The 17,465-nt window shown below is 46.3% G+C and overlaps 2 protein-coding genes across 3 annotated transcripts in view; one reads left to right on the top strand and one right to left on the bottom strand.

Annotated features, from left to right (window-relative positions):
- Positions 1-158: 158 nt before the first annotated feature.
- Positions 159-12,810, bottom strand: C6H1orf131 (chromosome 6 C1orf131 homolog). Its single transcript, XM_056343513.1, has 7 exons — positions 12,683-12,810; positions 12,247-12,506; positions 9,629-9,685; positions 8,436-8,531; positions 2,230-2,316; positions 1,172-1,221; positions 159-500 (listed from the first exon to the last, which is right to left on the bottom strand). The coding sequence occupies exons 1-7, from the start codon at positions 12,741-12,743 to the stop codon at positions 371-373; spliced, it is 741 nt and encodes a 246-aa protein (XP_056199488.1). The 5' UTR covers positions 12,744-12,810; the 3' UTR covers positions 159-370.
- GNPAT (glyceronephosphate O-acyltransferase) overlaps positions 12,796-17,465 on the top strand; it is a 21,883-nt gene continuing 17,213 nt past the window's right edge. The window contains exons 1-2 of one of the 2 annotated variants that reach the window (XM_056343512.1): positions 12,796-13,042; positions 16,323-16,511. In XM_056343512.1, coding sequence (XP_056199487.1) covers positions 12,806-13,042; positions 16,323-16,511 — 426 coding nt within the window. In that variant the 5' untranslated portion in view covers positions 12,796-12,805. Of the gene's footprint in view, positions 13,043-16,319; positions 16,512-17,465 lie in introns of both variants that reach the window. The other variant, XM_056343511.1, reaches the window with a different exon arrangement.

The following is a 17,465-nucleotide window of genomic DNA, read 5'->3' as shown; positions in this document are numbered from 1 at the left end:
TGCTTTTTCCTTATCCATTTCAGATTGAAAGCAAAGAGCTATATATTTTAATTCATTAATTAATGGATTACAATAATATTTTACTTTGAGCCAATAAGCTGATTCAAGAAAGTTAAATGCTTTCTTTAGCATGTATTGACTAATAAAAATACCATATGTAACATTCTTAATAAAAAGTGTTATTTTTATTTATAAAATGGTAAATTCTCATATTCTCCCCAAGGCAGAATGGAATACAGGAAATCCTGCAACAGAGAAGGTAAAAAAAAATCAGGATATCTTGGGAAGACAAGAGGCTCCATAAGTCTGTGTTGGTAACAACACGAATTCTGTCTTATGTGTATTGTCCATTTCATTCTGTATCGTAAGTTCATTTGATAACTTTAGATGATTTAATTTTCTTTATGTCATGGCTTTGCAGAATCAAGGTCCCATCTCTGAATTTTCCAACTTGTCCTGCAGGCCAGATGCTAGGCACCGACTTCTTCTTTTTGGCCTTCCTGAAATAGGAAGAGGAAAAACAAAAAGAATTAAGAGAAACAACAGAAACTCATGAAATCACTTAATATGGTGAAAAAGCCACCTATTTATGCAATCAGCATTTGGTATTATGGAATATCAAATCATAGCAGGTTAATGACACCAGGACATGTATTATCTGCATAGCCATTCAAAATTTGCAGCACATTACAGAACGATTTACATTTTACAAAGTTTCGAAGCACAAGGGCTCTTGGTTAGAGAAAGGATAGAGTACGACCCAGTGAACCTGCTACACTATGATTAAGAGTACCACTTCACCGTTCAAGCCTCTATTTACTGTAGCTTGTGTTTTGCAGAAATTGTTTCTCAGGGCAAATGCTCTGAGTAAGTGGCATATCCTGCCTGGGTCCACGCAGAGGGGGTTCCATCCATCTCCCCTCCAGCTGCAGTCTTAGACATATCAGGGCAGAACTGACACATTTTCAGTTAAGCTGCATAACTAAAGCCTCTGAAACCACTAGACAGAGCAACATCACCATTTTGCGACTGAGTTCTGCACCGGGAGAGGTTCCTTCCACTGTGATCTGCACGGCTTCTGGTATAGGACTGTGCGTAGTTACACAGGGGAAATACACTGCGGAGGTTATACAAAAGCAAGTTAATTTTAACCCTGTTAAAAATGGCTTACCTCTCCTTCTGTTCCTTCTTCTTCTTCTTAAGAGAATCACCTTTATGCTCCTGTTTTTAAAGGTACATATTTTAATGGAAAAGGAACAGAGCATCTTGCCTAAACAAACATCTGCACACAAAACAAGCGGCAGCCTTTGCTTCACGGAGCAGCAGGCATTTAAAGCAGGTTGGGAGACCCTCGACAGGTCAACTGATGCCATGTGTTATGGAGGCACAGCTAGGAGTGCCCAGAGCCCTTCTTGTCACCTCATGGGAAGTACAGCCCCCTCCTGACCCACACGCTGCCCCTGCCATGTGAGCAGGCACAGATCCAGCCACACAAGGAGAGGCTTTTACTTCTTGGGCGTGTGACAGATCCTTTGGTCAAAAGATGGACTTGCTACCAGGCAGGTGTGCTTAGTCACCTGAGTGTACCTGTCAAATGACAGGGTTCAGTCATGTCTGGTCATGCACTGGGTGCACTTCGAGCCACATGACAGAGGAGAAGTAGGTCCCCTGGGAAAGAGGGTGGCAGGAAACAGGCTGATAGAGCAATTAGCCACCCAGCAGCCTGCTCCCACCTACATGAGGAGGCTCCATGGCGGGCAGGGAGTAGGCTCAGAGCCAGACAGGCTGCGCTGGTGGATGGATGCAACAAAAACCTCACCCTTGCTTTATAGAATGAGCAAGGTCCTAGATGGAACTGTGCTGATATAAAGCCAGCTGAAGATCTGGCTCTCTGTGGTTAGACAGCACGCGGCAAACTTTTATTGAAGGCCATTTTTTTGCCCCCTTAGAAGCAAAGGAATAAAACCCCCAACAAACGAACTGCTGGTTTTGTGTCAGTCTATCAGCCTCAAATGACGAGACAGTGAAACCCACCACAACACAAGCTTGACTGTCTGCTCTTCATACTGCACACAACCAGCTTTTACCGATGAGGTTACTCCTGCTGGAGCCAGGAACCCACTCCATGGGGAGCAGCAGCTGCCAAGCTTGGGCACTCCTCCTGCGCCTGAGGCATTACCTGTCAGGCTCTTGCATGCTGCCTTTTTATATAGAAAATTTCACACAAACCTTTTTCTTCTCATCATCCTTTGCTGTTTTTTTCTCTTTCATTTTCTCTTGGTAAGTCCTGTAGTTCACATGTTCCTTTCTGGGGGGCTGCAATGAAGATTGAGTGGGATACAACTGATGAAATTTTCAAATAGGTTCAGAAAATATTCACATACTTGCATAGACAATATTTTTCAGGTGGTGGTGGAGAAACATTAGAAATGGTTTATTTATTTTGGGTGAGAGGAAGGGTACTTTAGGGACATAAGGTAGACACATAGAAACCATATTTTTCTTGGTGGAGACAGAAGAGGGGGATCTTCATGCTCTACATCAGTCCTACAAGATTTTGATATACACACTGAACTAGAAAGAAAAGCCATACCCCTCCCCATCCCCCCAAAAAGACCTACTTTTAATTAAAAAAAATAAATATTTTATTTAAATATTATTAAAATAGATTTTATATTTTTTTTACTGATGATAAACAAAACTAAAAAGCCTTCTCCACCTTTAACTCACAGGGAGAGTGAAGCTTTAATAAGCGAGCTCCTCCATCCAACAGTTTAGTTTTGAATGGCCTGACTAAAACTTAGTAAAAGTTGTTTTCCACCCCAATCAGTCACATTTCATCTATACAACATCTCTGATAACACAACCATACTAGTTTTCCAAAACTTTAATACAGAACAGAAAATGTAAAAATAAGGATGACGTGGGAGAAGCCTCAGGGCAGGGTATCTTGTGTTTTACAAAACCACTGCCAAATCCCCTCGGGGTTTATTTTACCACTTTCCTTCACCGTAACAGTCAAGTGACTATAGAGGACGGAGACAAGGCGTTGTTTGACACTGATAACGTGGAGCTGTGATCCTGCAGCAAAGAAATAACTGAGGGAGTGCGAGAAGAAACCTGGAGGAGACAGAAACAAAGGAGGAATGTGGTCTCACCTCTAGAAGACAAGGTGACAGCGTGAACAGCAGAGAATAGCCTATAGTCAACAGTGGCTGGGCGCGTGGACAGTAGAGATTGACCAAGAATAAAGCTTTTAGTGATGCGTGTACAGAGCATAAACTTATAAAAGCTGTAACTAACAATAAAGGTCTTTGCTTCACCATCCTTGCAAAGTCCATGCCTCAGTCGCCACAAATGGTGACCCTGATGCGGGGGTCAATAAGCTGCAGACCATAAAGCGGTCGGTGGTGATGCCCAGCTGAACTCAAGAAAGCAGGGGTACAGAGAGCTGTTCGGTCCGGACCTTGTCACCTCTACAGGTGAGCAGTTGGGGACAATATGGGTTTCCATGTGTCAAGGGAAGAAAAATTGATATGCGACATAATGATGAAAATACTGGAGAGGAGAGGGGTGAAGTATGACGAAGCAGCTGTGAAACTTTTGCTTGCCTGGCTGCGCAAGCAGGGACTCGCTGTGGATGCCACAACAGCATCTCGCACTCAGCTTTGGGAAGAAAGAGGAAAGACGCAATTTGATGCGGCATCAAAGGGAGATTTTACGACAACCTCTTCTTTGACAACGTGGAGCTTAAGTAGGAGGCTTATGGAGCCCCGAACTGGTGGCGTAGCCTGACCGAACCAGGATGTACAGAAATTCTGTGCACCTATCACCTACAAAAAAGGTGAGCAGTCAGGAACAATTAGAGGGAAGTTATCCCGAGATCAACAGTGCAGCCTGGACATATTGCAACAGCTGCTTGCAGCTCAGCAACGAGCTGAGACGGGTCTGCAGCTAGTGACTCTGTTAGAATGGATCCGTGACAGTGCCGGACTTTCCACCTGATGGCACTTTGCAAATTCCTGCCTGGAAAGCGGTCGGCAGAAGATTGCATGATGCTGCCGCAGAGAGGGACTCCGCAACGGGAACGTATTTAGCACCCTGGTGGCAAATTCTGACTATTCTTCGCCAAGTGTGGACTAATTCTACTAACAGTGCTAAACCAGGGGAGGCTGTAAATTCCACTGACAGCATGGCTCTTCTCAAGACACCATCAACAATGTGGTGACTCCATCTGCACCTCCTCTGCCCCCAAAGCTCCTGTCGCCGATTGCAGCAACCCTCACAACACAGGACCAAGTGTGAAAACAGGACAACTCAGACAATGATTCCATTGACACTGATAAACCTTTTGATCCAGATCCTATAAATCTTTAAAAGGAACCAGACCCTTTTCCTCCCCACTCCCGATGCACTGACTGTTTTCGGGGAGGGTAAAAGGGGGTCTGGGGGATCACTGGCGGGAATGCAAGCGGAAAGCACTTAAGTGAGGGGATTTAGGAGTTGCAATGGCATGTCCAGTATTTCATCAGCCAAATCAGCCTCGAGAGTGGCAGCCTGTGCAATATGAGTCTGTTAAAGAGTTAAGAAAAGCAGTGCGAGAATTGGGGATTCATAATACATTTGCTGTGTCCCTTCTTGAAGCAATGGCAGAGCCTTATACACTCACACCACATGACTGGAGGTCATTGCTTCACATGGTACTAACTCCGACGCAGTATATGGTGTGGTTATTTGATTTTTGTGAGCTATGTGTAGTGGCCTTGATTGAAAAACCTTAATCAGGGAATTGCTGTTAATTATGAGCAGTCGGCTGGGGAAAATAATTATGCCAATTCCATGACTCAGGCAAGGTATCCCAGGGACAACTATTTGCCAATTAAGGAGGTAGCTATTAAGGCAGTCCAGATACTGGAGTCTGGGCAAGCCTCTAGAGAGTTGTTTGCCACAGTCTTGCAGGGTCCTAAAGAGTCATATACTAACTTTATTGATAGGCTCCAGTATTTTGCAACAAGTCAAGCATGAGAAAACTCAAGAGTTGCATTTAAAACAACGAGCTATGATAATGCCAATGAAGACTGCAAGTGGGCACTGCAGCCCTTTCGCAATTGCAACCCCAACACGTGTCAAATGTTTGTCACACAGAACAGCAGCCAGTAACTCGCAGGCTGAGTTCTGGAATGCAGCGCAACACATTTTTGCTTCTCTAATCTCTTCCGTAGGAATAGTACACACTCTTAACTTGCTTAGTAAATTAGGCTGCTAGCTTGCTACAGAAAGTAATACTACAAACGCTACTTTTTCTGGCTTATTAGCAGATGTTGATTCTGTCCATCATGTGTCGCTACAGAACCGAGCTGCTATTGGTTTCTTATTGTTAGCACAGGGACATGGGTGTGAAGACTTGGATGGGATGTGTTGCATGAATCTGAGTGACCACTCTGAATCAATTCACAAAAACATACAAAACTTAAAAGCCTTGAACAAAGATCTGCAGCAGAGCCAGAGGTGGGATGCCTTTGGTCTCTTCTCACAGCTGGGAAACTTTGAGCCATGGATCAAAAGTATTGTAGAATTTATTATAATTGCCTTAACCACCTTACTGATGTTTGCCTTATGTCTCCCCTGCCTTTTTTCCTGTATTCAGCGTTTAGTTGACCATAGCATGAATCAGGTCATGGTCACCCAGCTACATACAACCTTTGCCTTGACGCAATTAACAAGCAACAGAGAGGATGACGATGCCCCATCGAGAAGCAGAGCCTGGCCCGTGGCTCCGCAGACACAGAGCTGGCAGAAACCCTGCTGTGCCTGCGCCCCGTTCTGCGCCAAGAGCTCCTTCCTGGGCAGTGTTCTGAAAGCGGTGTCGGCAAAAGATGCTGATGAAGCCACTGGAGGTGGAAATGCCTTTACCAAGGACAAACCTGCCTTGACACCAAAGCCAACAGAGCCCGAGACCAGTCTGCTGGAGAGCATGAAGGAGCTGAGAGCCATGGTCCCCGATGTTGCCATGCTGAGCTTCCGCATCCAGGAGCTGGAGCAGAGCAAGTCCAAGGCACTGCAGACAGAGAACTCCAACCTGCAGCTCCGTCTGGAGACGGTGACATCTGAGAGCCAGGAGAAGATGGACACCCAGGCTGCCACCATCATCAAGCTGAACAGGGCACTGAGTGGCAAGCTAGAGTGAGAAGGAGCTGCAGGACGTGGTGAAACAGCAGGAAGACAAGATGATGCAACACATTGACCAGAGTGCGGAAGTCACAAGGCTGAAAGAAGAGGTCTCGCAGCCGAGTTGTGCGCTCCAGCGCACAGAGACAGAGGCCAAGGTGGTGTGGGAGAAGGTGCGAGCGCAGGAGCCCAAGGTGGACTCTGCCCATGTCCAGGAGACAGTCCTGCTGTGGCAGGAGTTGGACAGACTACAACTGCTGCTCCTGGAGAAAGAGAATGAGAATCTGCTCTCTCTGACAAGTACCTGGAGCAGATCAGAGGGCTGGGGCTCAGGCTCCAGCACATCCAGAAAGTGCTGAGGACCCACGAAGAGATGGAAGAGAAGATGAAAAGGTCCTGTCAGCTGTCCCCGACATGGCAGCGAGCTGCCAGGAGCCCCACTGCCTGCTGCAGTACTTGGGCTTGAAGCCAGGCACTAGCAGCAAGGAAGCTGCCGAGCCGCTGTAGCCTATAGCATGAAACCTTCCTGGTTTTAATGCTGTAATTATTGACTAAGTAAAGTTTTGTTGGCTTTCCAAAAAAAAAAAAAAAAAACAAAAAAAAACAACCAAAAAAAAAGTGACTTTAATAAGACTTAGAAAAACAACTGTGAACATAAGAATTTTCTTTCAATTACTCTTCTGTTTCTATAAATATGCACTTTCATCATGCGTGTTTTTCAGTTAAGGGGCAAAATGTGGAAACTAGTTGTTAGGATGACAACTGCAACCTAATCTAATTCCAAGCAATTTGAGCTAAAATGAAATTCATAATTTATGAACAAAATTCAAATGGAGTGCTACATATATATAAATGCTAGAACATAACCCTATTTTAGTGTGACCAGAATTTAGCATACAACTGCATCAGCATATTGACAGAATACTTTTGAATTATTTCTTTTTTTTTTAAACCTCTAAATTGGGAACAACTCAAGGTGAAAAGACTGTTCAAATCCTCAGCTGTTGCTTCAGAAGGAATAAGTGTTCTTTGTGTACAGGTGAATTTAACACAGCTGAAAATTTGTATTGTGTTAAAAGTCAAATATCTGTTACACCTTCATCACCACCACCACAACCTTTAAGGTCAGTAGGAAAAGTATTCTGTACTCCGTTACAGCAGTGAAACTTCAGCTGAGCTGCATTAGTTTGTGTATTTAACTGCAAATCCTTTGGTGAAAATGAAGTTGTCACAGAAATTAGACTTTAACTTGAGTAACATACCATTTTATACCTTGTAAGCAAGAAAGATTGTGTCCCAACAGCATGCCATTCCCTACACTTGTGCCTAGAGTTATACTTGAGATCAGTTTGCATGTGAAGTTTAAATGTAATCACCCAGATATCTCAAAGTCCACAAAGATACATTACTGCTTAGGGTATTCTTGCAGTATAGCAGGTGCAAAAACCAGTTCTAAAGTAATGATCTAAAGAAGTGTTTTCTCTCAGGAACACCATTTTTTCACTTCTAATATATCATGCACAATGCAACATAATATCCCTCCATAAAGTGTCTTGTGGATAGAACGGTTTCTGCAAATTCGTATTAGAAATAAATGTTTGTATTTTCACCTGATGAAGTTGCCTAAGCTAAAGGATCATGACCTAGGCATTGTTACGAAACTCAAAGATAGTGACAACAGTGATGGAGAAGAGTGATTTAACATATAGTTGACTTATGGTTCATACAAGACTATTTTACACTGCAAAAAAGGTATTCATTCAGAGTTGTGGATGTACTGCATGTTCATGTAACAGGTTATCTGGAAGAAAAAAAAGAAAAAAAGAAAGGAACAAACAGTCTACAGTCCACGACACGTTTAAATAAACTTTTGTAATTGAAAAACTAAAAGGGAGAATTATAGAGGATGGAGACAAGGGGTTGTTTGACATTGATAACGTGGAGCTGTGGTCCTGCAGCAAAGCAGTAAATAACTTTGAGGGAGTGTGAGAAGAAACCCAGAGGGAACAGGAACAGAGGAGGAATGTGATCTCACCTCTAGAAGACAAGGTGACAGCGTGAACAGCAGAGAATAGCCTATTGTGAACAGCGGCTGGGTGCGTGGACAGTAGAGTCTGACCAAGAATAAAACTTTTAGCGGCGCGTGTACAGAGCATAAACTTATAAAAGCTGTAACTAACGATAAAGGTCTTTGCTTCACCATCCTTGCAAAGTCCATGCCTCAATTGCCACAAGTGACCACTCAGCACAAACCAAGCAACAATTACCTTGGCTCCCAGCATGATAGCACGCTCCTGTTCCCATACACGTTGTTCCTGCTTCTTGTAGCCAGTGATTCCAAACTTGTGCACTTCCAGACGAGCCTAGAACATTACAGAAAATTGCAAGCATTTCACTATTTGTCCTCCCTGTTGTAAAATAACACTTGACAGACCACAACAAAGTCATACTCCAAAGAAACCCTGGCAAATAGCTAAAATCAGCATGCTATAAAATAAAACTGAGTTTGGAGCTATACTACAGGACAGTTAACCACTCTCCATCTAATCTCTGTATGGTAAAGAATGTCAGGGAGACAATATTTAATTTTCTTCATTTCACACAAGGAATAGAATGGAACATATCTTCTCCATATAAAAATGAATCATATGCTGCACAAAGAACAATGAAATGTGCTACCCACAGCACCCAGTGTTTACAGAGCGTCCTTGTTCCTTGGCTGCAGAGCACTTAACCAGTGAGAAAAACAGATGGGTAGATGGTGAAGTGGTTTAACTACACACATACATACAGAACACTCTGGCAAAACCCATGGTGAATTCATAATCTTTTTAAAGTCAGTAGTTAAATTCCCACTGTTCTCAGCAGTACAGAGCTCCACGCAGGATCTCCAGTGAGAGATTTCACTGGATCACAGCTCACCCCTGAGCAGAGGCCAAGCATATAAAACAACGTGCACAGATCTGTAAATGAATTGGTATCTAAGAAGGCCAATGCTAGTTATGGTCATATAAGAACAGATGAGAATAAAAAGACAAACGGAAAAAAGTCATCTGCTGTTTCAAAAATAGATGCCAATACACTTTTCTTCCCTCCCACACAGGATCAGAAATCTAAGATTAACACCACGGGGTTGAAAGAGCTATGCTGTTATTATGAGTACTCACATAGCTTTACATAGCTAACATATGGCGATCCTCCTCAAATTGCCATTGAAAGATCAGAACGAAAGGCCACAGAGTTCTAACACACCTCTCCACACAGCGCACTGGACAACAGCCAGCATGCTCCTCCTGCAGCGTGGCATGCAGCCAAAATTACCTAGCAGGAAAATCTCACCTACAAGAGACAACCCTTCCTGGAAACGTTTCCCACCAGTCCCACCATAGCTTCCCCAAGGATATAAATACACATACCTGCACACTAAAACAGTGAGATTAGATAGGTCCTGCTGACTTACTTTTTCAAAGTTGAATTCTTGTTCGTTCGCATTTTTCTCTTCATCCACTATTTTGGTCTATAAACAAAACATTTTGAATTAATATAACAAGTAGCACCAGTTCAAATGCTGATTGTGATAGTTTTTTGGAAAGCAGCGAAATGTAAAATGAGTTGTAGGGAAGAGTATACTTTAGAGCTTTCCAGCAATATCTTTCTCTAGCTTTATTACCTGGATTTATTAAAGGAGACAGTCTCAACGGCACTTTTAGTATGTAGGTATTACTGGGTCTTACTGGAACAACCTTGTACAATTTAGAGGGTACCTTTATAGCACAGTGCATATAGCTTTGTCCTGCATTTTCTTGCTTGGATGATCTGCTAACACTTACACAGAGTTTCATAATTCAGAAAGGTATTAATAGATGCAATTAGTTCCTATACTTTTGAGTATAAATTACATTTTATAAGACAAAAACTGCCACATGTGAACTATGCATCACATGTATTTCTGTTTCCAAATCCATACCAAACTGTTAATGCAGGATAGGACATGAACTTTTAAGTCATTTTGTTTGAGACAGAGAGCACAGTGGTAATTGGGCATGTACTGATAGCTGGTAGCAACACAGAACAATCTTAATTTGCAACTGCATGGACAGGCATATCCAGCTTTAACTAATGCAAGAGAAAAAGCTCCAAAAGATACACTGTTAGCAAACAGCAGACCCCACAATGCTGTTTAAAGAAAACACTTGCTCAAAATGAGATTAGTGAAAACTGCATCTTTTCTACACTACGATTTACACAGAGACCTTCCATCAGCCGTTCTCAGTTTACAGAGGAACTCTCCAGGAGGGAACAGACCATATCCCAGGAAGAAAAAGCAGTACAAAATCTCCAGGGAGGGCTCCACACCTGCTCGATATGGGAGTGAGACACTTCAGAGCAGTAATGCATCCCCCAGGGTTATTTTAGATTGTGTCCAACTCCTGATTTCAGGCAGGACATGCTGAACCTCCTCTCTGAGCGGATGCTCTGCCTGCAAGCGTGCTGATGCAGGCAGGCAGCACAGGCAGGGAAACTGCAGTCTGTTCAAGAGCATTTGTTTGTCTTCCCCTGTTTGCTTTCAAGGGCACTATCCCCTCTAAGGAAGCAGGAGTACTACCTATATGTTAAAACTGAACCTGAATGCTTTTAATACATTTCCTTTTCACTCTCCAGGCCATTAAGTCACATGGATTCACAGGATCAGGTCCCAGGGTTACACCAGGGCTTCCCTCTGCATCTGCCAGAGCTAGACCCAAACCTCTCGCAACTCTGCAAAAGCTTCTACACAAAACTGTCCATTTCAACCACAAACAAACCTGGTCGTTTTCAGAGCATTTTACTAACAAGCCTAACACCAGTCTTTTCAGGCTGAAAAATTTAAGTTGTAAAAAGCATAAGAAAATAGATATCTAGGGCAATTTTTAGAGGAAAACATGCTGGAAAAAGCACAGAAGTTTATGGTTTCAACTAACTGCTTGGTTAGACTCTTGAACTTCCCAGTTCTAAGCAGTCAAACCCCAGATACCAGTAAGTCTCCCTGAATTCAAGACTGCCATTGTGTTGGCTCATCGGAGCTTATTTTAGGATTGGGCTTCTGATGTTACAGCCATGAACATGACTCAAAGAAAAGAAGCAGAGAAGCTATAAAATCTGGAGACTAATCAACCCGCAAGGTACCCTCTGCTCAGTGTGGAAGGCTTCCAGCCAAGCCTATCCAGGCCTCTCTGTCGAAGCAACTCGGCTTCGGTTTTTGGTAGCACAAGGGCATTCAGCACCAACAAACCAAACCAGAGTTCTGAGATCTAATGATGTCACACACACACCCCCCCCCCAACACCAATCCTCCAAGACGCCTGTTGCTTGTCAACAGCCAAGCATTGCTGTGATGCCAGAGAAGAGGAGAAAGCACGGGCACCTCGCACCCGCACCTACTGACAGGCACAGAGCAGCGCTCCCAACGCTTAAGCACAGAAGGAGCCGAGAGGCTTTGCTTCCCGTTTCATTCACTTCTTGCCATATTGGTCGTCCTATCCGCAGGTCAGTTTATTTTGTTGGGATACACCTATTTCAAATACAGGATACTTATCCAGACATCTTCTGAGATAGGGGGGGGGGAAAATAATAAATCTTCACCCCCTGCCCGCCCTGGTTCAGCCTGCCCCTACCTGTAGCCCTGTTGGGAATCAGCAGGGCTGGATGCCATCGACCTGGGCACAGATCCCCGAAGGATCCTGGATTTCCAGGCAGCTGTACTAACAAGAGGGAAGAAACTATGTACGGGAGAGGGAACTATGAAAGGTATCTCGCAATTTACGGTGGCAGACTGGGGAGACAGCAAAAAAAAAAAAAGTCCCAAACATGCAGAGGGGTTGGTTTGGTTTAACAAGCACCAGAGAGGGGCATCCCAGGCCAGTGCCGGCTCCACCTCAAGTCGCCGATGTGGCTTTAAAATAAACCCTGCACCGTACAGCGCCGTGTGCTCAGCGGCTGGTGCCGCCCGGGCCGCCCGCCCCGTTACGGGACAGCGGCACCCGGCCCGCGGGAGCGGCGGAGGGGACCGCCCGGCCGCCCATCCGCCCCCGGCCCTACCTGGGCACCGCCGCTGGGTGCTGCCGCGGGGCTGGGCCGCCCCTTCCTCTTCCTCCCGCGGAACACCACGACCTCCACGGCGGGCGGCGCGGCGGAGGGCGGCGGGACGGCGGCGGCGGCGCCCAGCTCGGCTCGCAGCTCCCCGAAAAAGTCGCGGGCTCCGCGCCGCCCGCCCGCCGCCGGCTCCGGGCCCGGGATCCGCTCCGCCGCCGCGCCGGCCTCGGTGTCCGCCGCGGCGCTCCGAGCGCTGGGCTCCTCACCTGCGGGCCGCAACACACGGCGCGGGTCAGCTGCGCGCGGCCGCCATCGCTCCGCTTCAGAGTGAGCGCGCCCAGCCCCCCCCCTGCCCCGGCCCCCCAGGGAAAGCCGCGGCGCCGCCGGCTTCGGCGCAGGCCTCTCCCCGCCGGCAGCCCGCGGCGCGGCCCCGCTCACCCACCCAGGTCGTAGATGGCGCTGAGCACCGCCTCCAGCCGGCGGCACGGCTCCCGCGACCCCATGGCTGCCGCGGGGCGCCGGGCGGAAGGACGTTTGGTCCCGGGCGGCTCCCGTCGCCCCCAAGATGGCGCCGCCCATCGCGCGGTCCCCCCGCCCTCCGCCGCGCCTGCCGCAGCGCGCCGGGCAGCCGAGCCGGGGCGGCGCGGGGCCATGGGCGCTACGGGAGGCGGCTGCGGGCGGGAGGCCGCCGCGACGGGGTAGGGCGGGGGAGCGGGGCGCGGGGCGGCGCGGCGCAGCTCGCAGGACCATGGCGGCGGCGGCGGCGCCCGGGCGGGCGCGGCGAGGGGCGCCCATGTACTCGGTAGGCAGCGGGGCCGGGGGGAGGGGGGCTGCCCGCCTCGCCCCCGCGCCCTGGCGGTGCCGTTCGCTCTGAAGCGGAGTGACGGCGCCAGGCGCGACCTTCCTCGCCGGTCTGGGGCCCGGGGGCCGCGGCGGCCGCGCTCCGCAGGGAGTTCCGAGGCTTGTGGTGGGTGTGGGTGTGTGGCCCGCAGCCTGCCCGGCCCGACCCCGGCGCGGGGGATGCGGGGGGCGCCGAGGCCTGTCCCGGGCCTTGCGGGGGCAGGTGGCGGCCGGGCGGGACCGCACGTTCCCCCCTCACGACTTCACCTCCCCCGCCGCTGCGCACCCCGAGCCCGCGTCCCCTCAGCTGCTTCCCCAGCACCTGTCGTGTCGCGACAGTCACAGCTCCCGATCCCGAGCGCCGCTTCTCCCCCCGCCCCGAGCGCCGTGAAGCACCGACCAGAGCGGTGGGGCCCACCTTCAGGGAGGTGCTGGCCGGTGGCCGGCCTGGCAGATGGTGGCGGCGGTGGAGGGGCTGAAGCGGGTTCTCCTGCGTTGACACCAGTGACCTTGTTTTCCCTCTGCAGCTCCTATGCCAGCCCCAGACCAGGAGATTTGGGTGTGGGTGCTAAACCCCCCTCTCTGCTTGCATTTGGAGGGGGGACTGGGGGAGGAGGGAAACAGCTGGTTTTGCCAGAGGTTCCCAAACTTCTCCCCTGTGCCTCCTTGGCTGTACGCTGCTATCCCAAGCACGATGATTGTGAGCACCCATGTTTTATTGCCGCCGAAGGTTGTACGGAGGCAGGTGTGTTCCAGGCTCCTGCTGTGTTGCTGTTGTGCTTCACCAGGGTTGCAGGAACAGTGCGTGTAGCTGAATTTTCTGATGCCAAGGTCACCAACAGCACATACTCTGTGTGCTCTCTACCAGTTGGCAACTGAAGCTGGACCAGCAGCTCGGCTGTCATGTGTAAAAGCACCGTTCTTCTTTAGCGGTTGGTAAAGTGTGTGTTTTGGCTCCCTCAGCACTACTCATGGACAGGGTATGAAAATAACAATTGCCATGGAGAGCAATCAGTTGCACATCAAATCTGGAAGGGTCAAAAAAGTAGCAGAGAGGTGACTTTTCAATGGGCCATGACCTTTGCAAAAGCACTCACCAGAGCCGTGTTGGGGAACAGCTGTAGCAGCGCGGTGACTGCTGATGTGGCTGATGATACCCGAGCTGAGTGCTGGGTTTCTTTGTCTGGGTTTTGTGTAGTTGCACATCGCAGGATTTAAACTTTGGTAGTTGACCTAAATATTGCTTAGATTCTTTGAGCAATGACTTGTCACATACTGATCTAAGCAGGTGTATATATAGAGCCACCTAATTTTTCTGATTCTGTTCTGAGCTATCTTTTTTCACGCTTACAGAGCATAAGGGATTTTATTTTCTGTTTTATTTTTAATCATGGGGGTTGATAGAAGGTGTCAGTGTCAACAGATGGCTAATACAAACTATTTTCAGTCTTAACAATCTCTTGCAAAACACCAGCTAGCTGAAAGCTGTGGAATAAAGATTGAAAACTGTAATGCTAAATCTTGCAGGGGAAAAAACCCTAAAAGTTTTAAATGAATACAGGCCTGGGTTTAATACCTTGTATAGGATTGTTTTAAATGTGCCTGGAGAGTTCATTCTGTGGGACAATTCTCTGAAGTACAGTAATGGAAAGAAAATTTGGATGTTTTCCCAAATGGTACCATAGTAGAAGGATGGTATCCAAATTTGACTCTACTGTGGGGGGGAAATATGAGAAGGTCAAACATTACAGTAGGATTTGTGTTCCCTGATAAAATGAAAATGCCTTTTGATACAATTGAGACTTTGAAGGATTTGTTGTGCTTCTTAAGTGGAGGTATTCCCAATTTGTGGGATTTTTTTTTTGTTTTGTTTTGCCAAAGTGTCTTGATGAATGAACAGGAACTAAATGTTTGCTCTCTACTTTAAAATGTCAGCTGCTTTGATGGTGTTGCTGATGTGGCTACGGTCAGCTGGCAGTGAAACCTGACTCCCTCTCCAAAGGTTGAAAACCCAGCTGCCATTGCTGGGCATTTTGCTTGTCTGTTCCTGGTGTTCCTCCATGTGTTTGCTGGCCAGGCTTTCCTCTCAACATCAGAAAAGGTCGTTGTAAGAGCTGATGAAACAACATGCTTTATCCTTCATTATCACGTTGGTTCTGCACAGGTTGTGTATAGGGAGAGGAGGCAGAATGAATGAAAGGGGTGCCTGTGCTACCCTTCAGGTGGTGCTGTAGGGGAAGACATAAGCATTTTTATTTTTAGCATCTTCTTCTAATAAATATACTTGATCACAACCAATACGTCTATATTTATGTTTCACAGAGGCTTGCTGCAGTTGCCTTCCTTGTCTGGTGGCTATTGCTGATGTTTTGAAGTTCAGAGAAATACAGTTTCAGTTATGGAAAGACTGAGGCGTCATTCATACGAACTGTGGTGTTATAGGAGATAATAGGAGACATCTCTCTCCAGCGCAGGGGATGCCTACTGGCTCAAGAGGAGTTTTGTCATCGAGATTTCTGCAGTGGGGTGGATCCACAATTAATTCTTCACATACTGTTTGCTTTCCTGCTTAGCAGTGGTGTTGGTTGCTTAGAGGCTGTGTTCTCTTTTTACCTATGTGTGCACCATATTGCGTTTTGATCTTCATGTGGCTGATAATGGTTCTTTTGGTTTGTTCCTGCCTGATTGTGTTTTATGTATTTTACGTGCAAGCTTGGGGCAGGCCAACACAGATCACTAATGTCCTTGATGCAGCTAAAAGTAGCAGGGATTATTTTTTTGTGTTCATGATTGTGTTTTTCTAATATCATTCATGGCATTGTCTTCATGCAGCTGTGAGAGTTGGAACCAAAGGTGTTTTAGTTAATACCTATTAATCATGGAGAGGCTGGAGGCAAGGCACTTTAACTTTCAAAGCCCAGGTGTTCTCTTAACTTCTTCCTGTTGGGCAGAATTAAGTAACATGTGGCATAGGGTGATTTGGGGATCTTTGAGGTTGGGAAGGGTTGGGGGTTTGTGTTGGCTTTTTTTTTTTTTCTCTCTTCTTTTTAGTTTCTGCAGTGTTGTTCCAAGCAGGTAATTGTTCATGCACTGAGAGTGTGGAATGCAGGCTCTATAGAAAGCTAAAAAGAAACCCCAAACACTGCGAAAATGTTGCATGCCATTACCTTGGTACTGCAGCCAAGCAGACCACTGAATGGCTCGAGACAGTGTCTCATTCTATATTTGTATGTTCCTAGCAGAAAGAGCTCACATCAAAGAAAAGAGATGAGTTTGAAGATATCTTGGAGGAAAGACGATTGTCCAGTGACTTGAGATATGCGATGAAATGCTATACTCCTGTGATCTACAAGGGACTTTCACCTTGCAAGCCAAATGCTATCAAAAGTGCTGTTCTCCAGTCAGAGCAAGTTCAATATGTTATCAAGCAGGTGAGTCTGGACACTGAGCTGTAAGACGAGATAAATTGAGCACAGCCAAGATTTCTGTGGCAGCAGGGGAAAAAAAGATTATTGCTGACCTTGTCAAACATGATAGCTGTAGTTGGAAGGATGGTCCAAATAATCAGTAGCTGAAGAGCTGTACTCTGTTGGCAGGAAAAACAAATATCAGTTTACCGTGGACTTGCCACTAAAGCTGTTGGATAGCTCACTGATGAAATAGTGTTTTGAGTTTGTATATACAACACTTCACCACCTAACCTATCTAATGTGCTTGGCTTTCCCCCTGCCCCCTCCTCCACTGTCCTTGCCACAGAACAACACTGTGAAAGTCATAAACACTCTTCTTCTTAATAGACATTTTTGTACCTTGAGGATGCCTTGTAGGGATTTAATAGGCAAGTGGTATATTGATGAATCTGTCATAAATGCTACTTTCCCTAAAATGAGGGTTAAATTTCACAGAGAATTCTTTGAATTAGAAACACTGTCTGAGACGTAACTATTTTTGTTTTGAGATGAAGGGCAGCTGCTACTTTGTAATGAATAAAATATTTTATAGTCAAACTGGCTGATATTTTACATTGTGTTGAAATGGCTGAAATAAAAAGTGTGTGTTAGTTAGCAGAGTAACTATTTTCAGTATTGATGGAAAGTAATTCCAGGCCAATAGAAGTATATATGATGGTTTGGTTAGTCCTGAGTGAGTGGCTACCCTAAAATTTTTCTGTTGTTTTTGTAAATGGTCAGTGTTACCTATGATACATCAAAACCTGTTACAAAGTGACAGACTACACCATGTTCTACAAAGTATATAGCCATCATGAATTGCCAAGTAGTATGAAATAAAATAATAAAAAAAAGAATCTTTCAACTTTAGAAACATTAAAACATTTATTGAAAGAAAATATTTTACAAAGGATTTGATAGGACATTTTTTTGATG

The sequence above is a fragment of the Falco biarmicus genome, chromosome 6, assembly GCF_023638135.1.
Source record: "Falco biarmicus isolate bFalBia1 chromosome 6, bFalBia1.pri, whole genome shotgun sequence".
NCBI classification, from domain to species: Eukaryota; Metazoa; Chordata; class Aves; order Falconiformes; family Falconidae; genus Falco; species Falco biarmicus.
The sequence above is the reverse complement of the archived record's forward strand: the minus strand, read 5'-3'. Positions and strand labels throughout refer to the sequence as shown.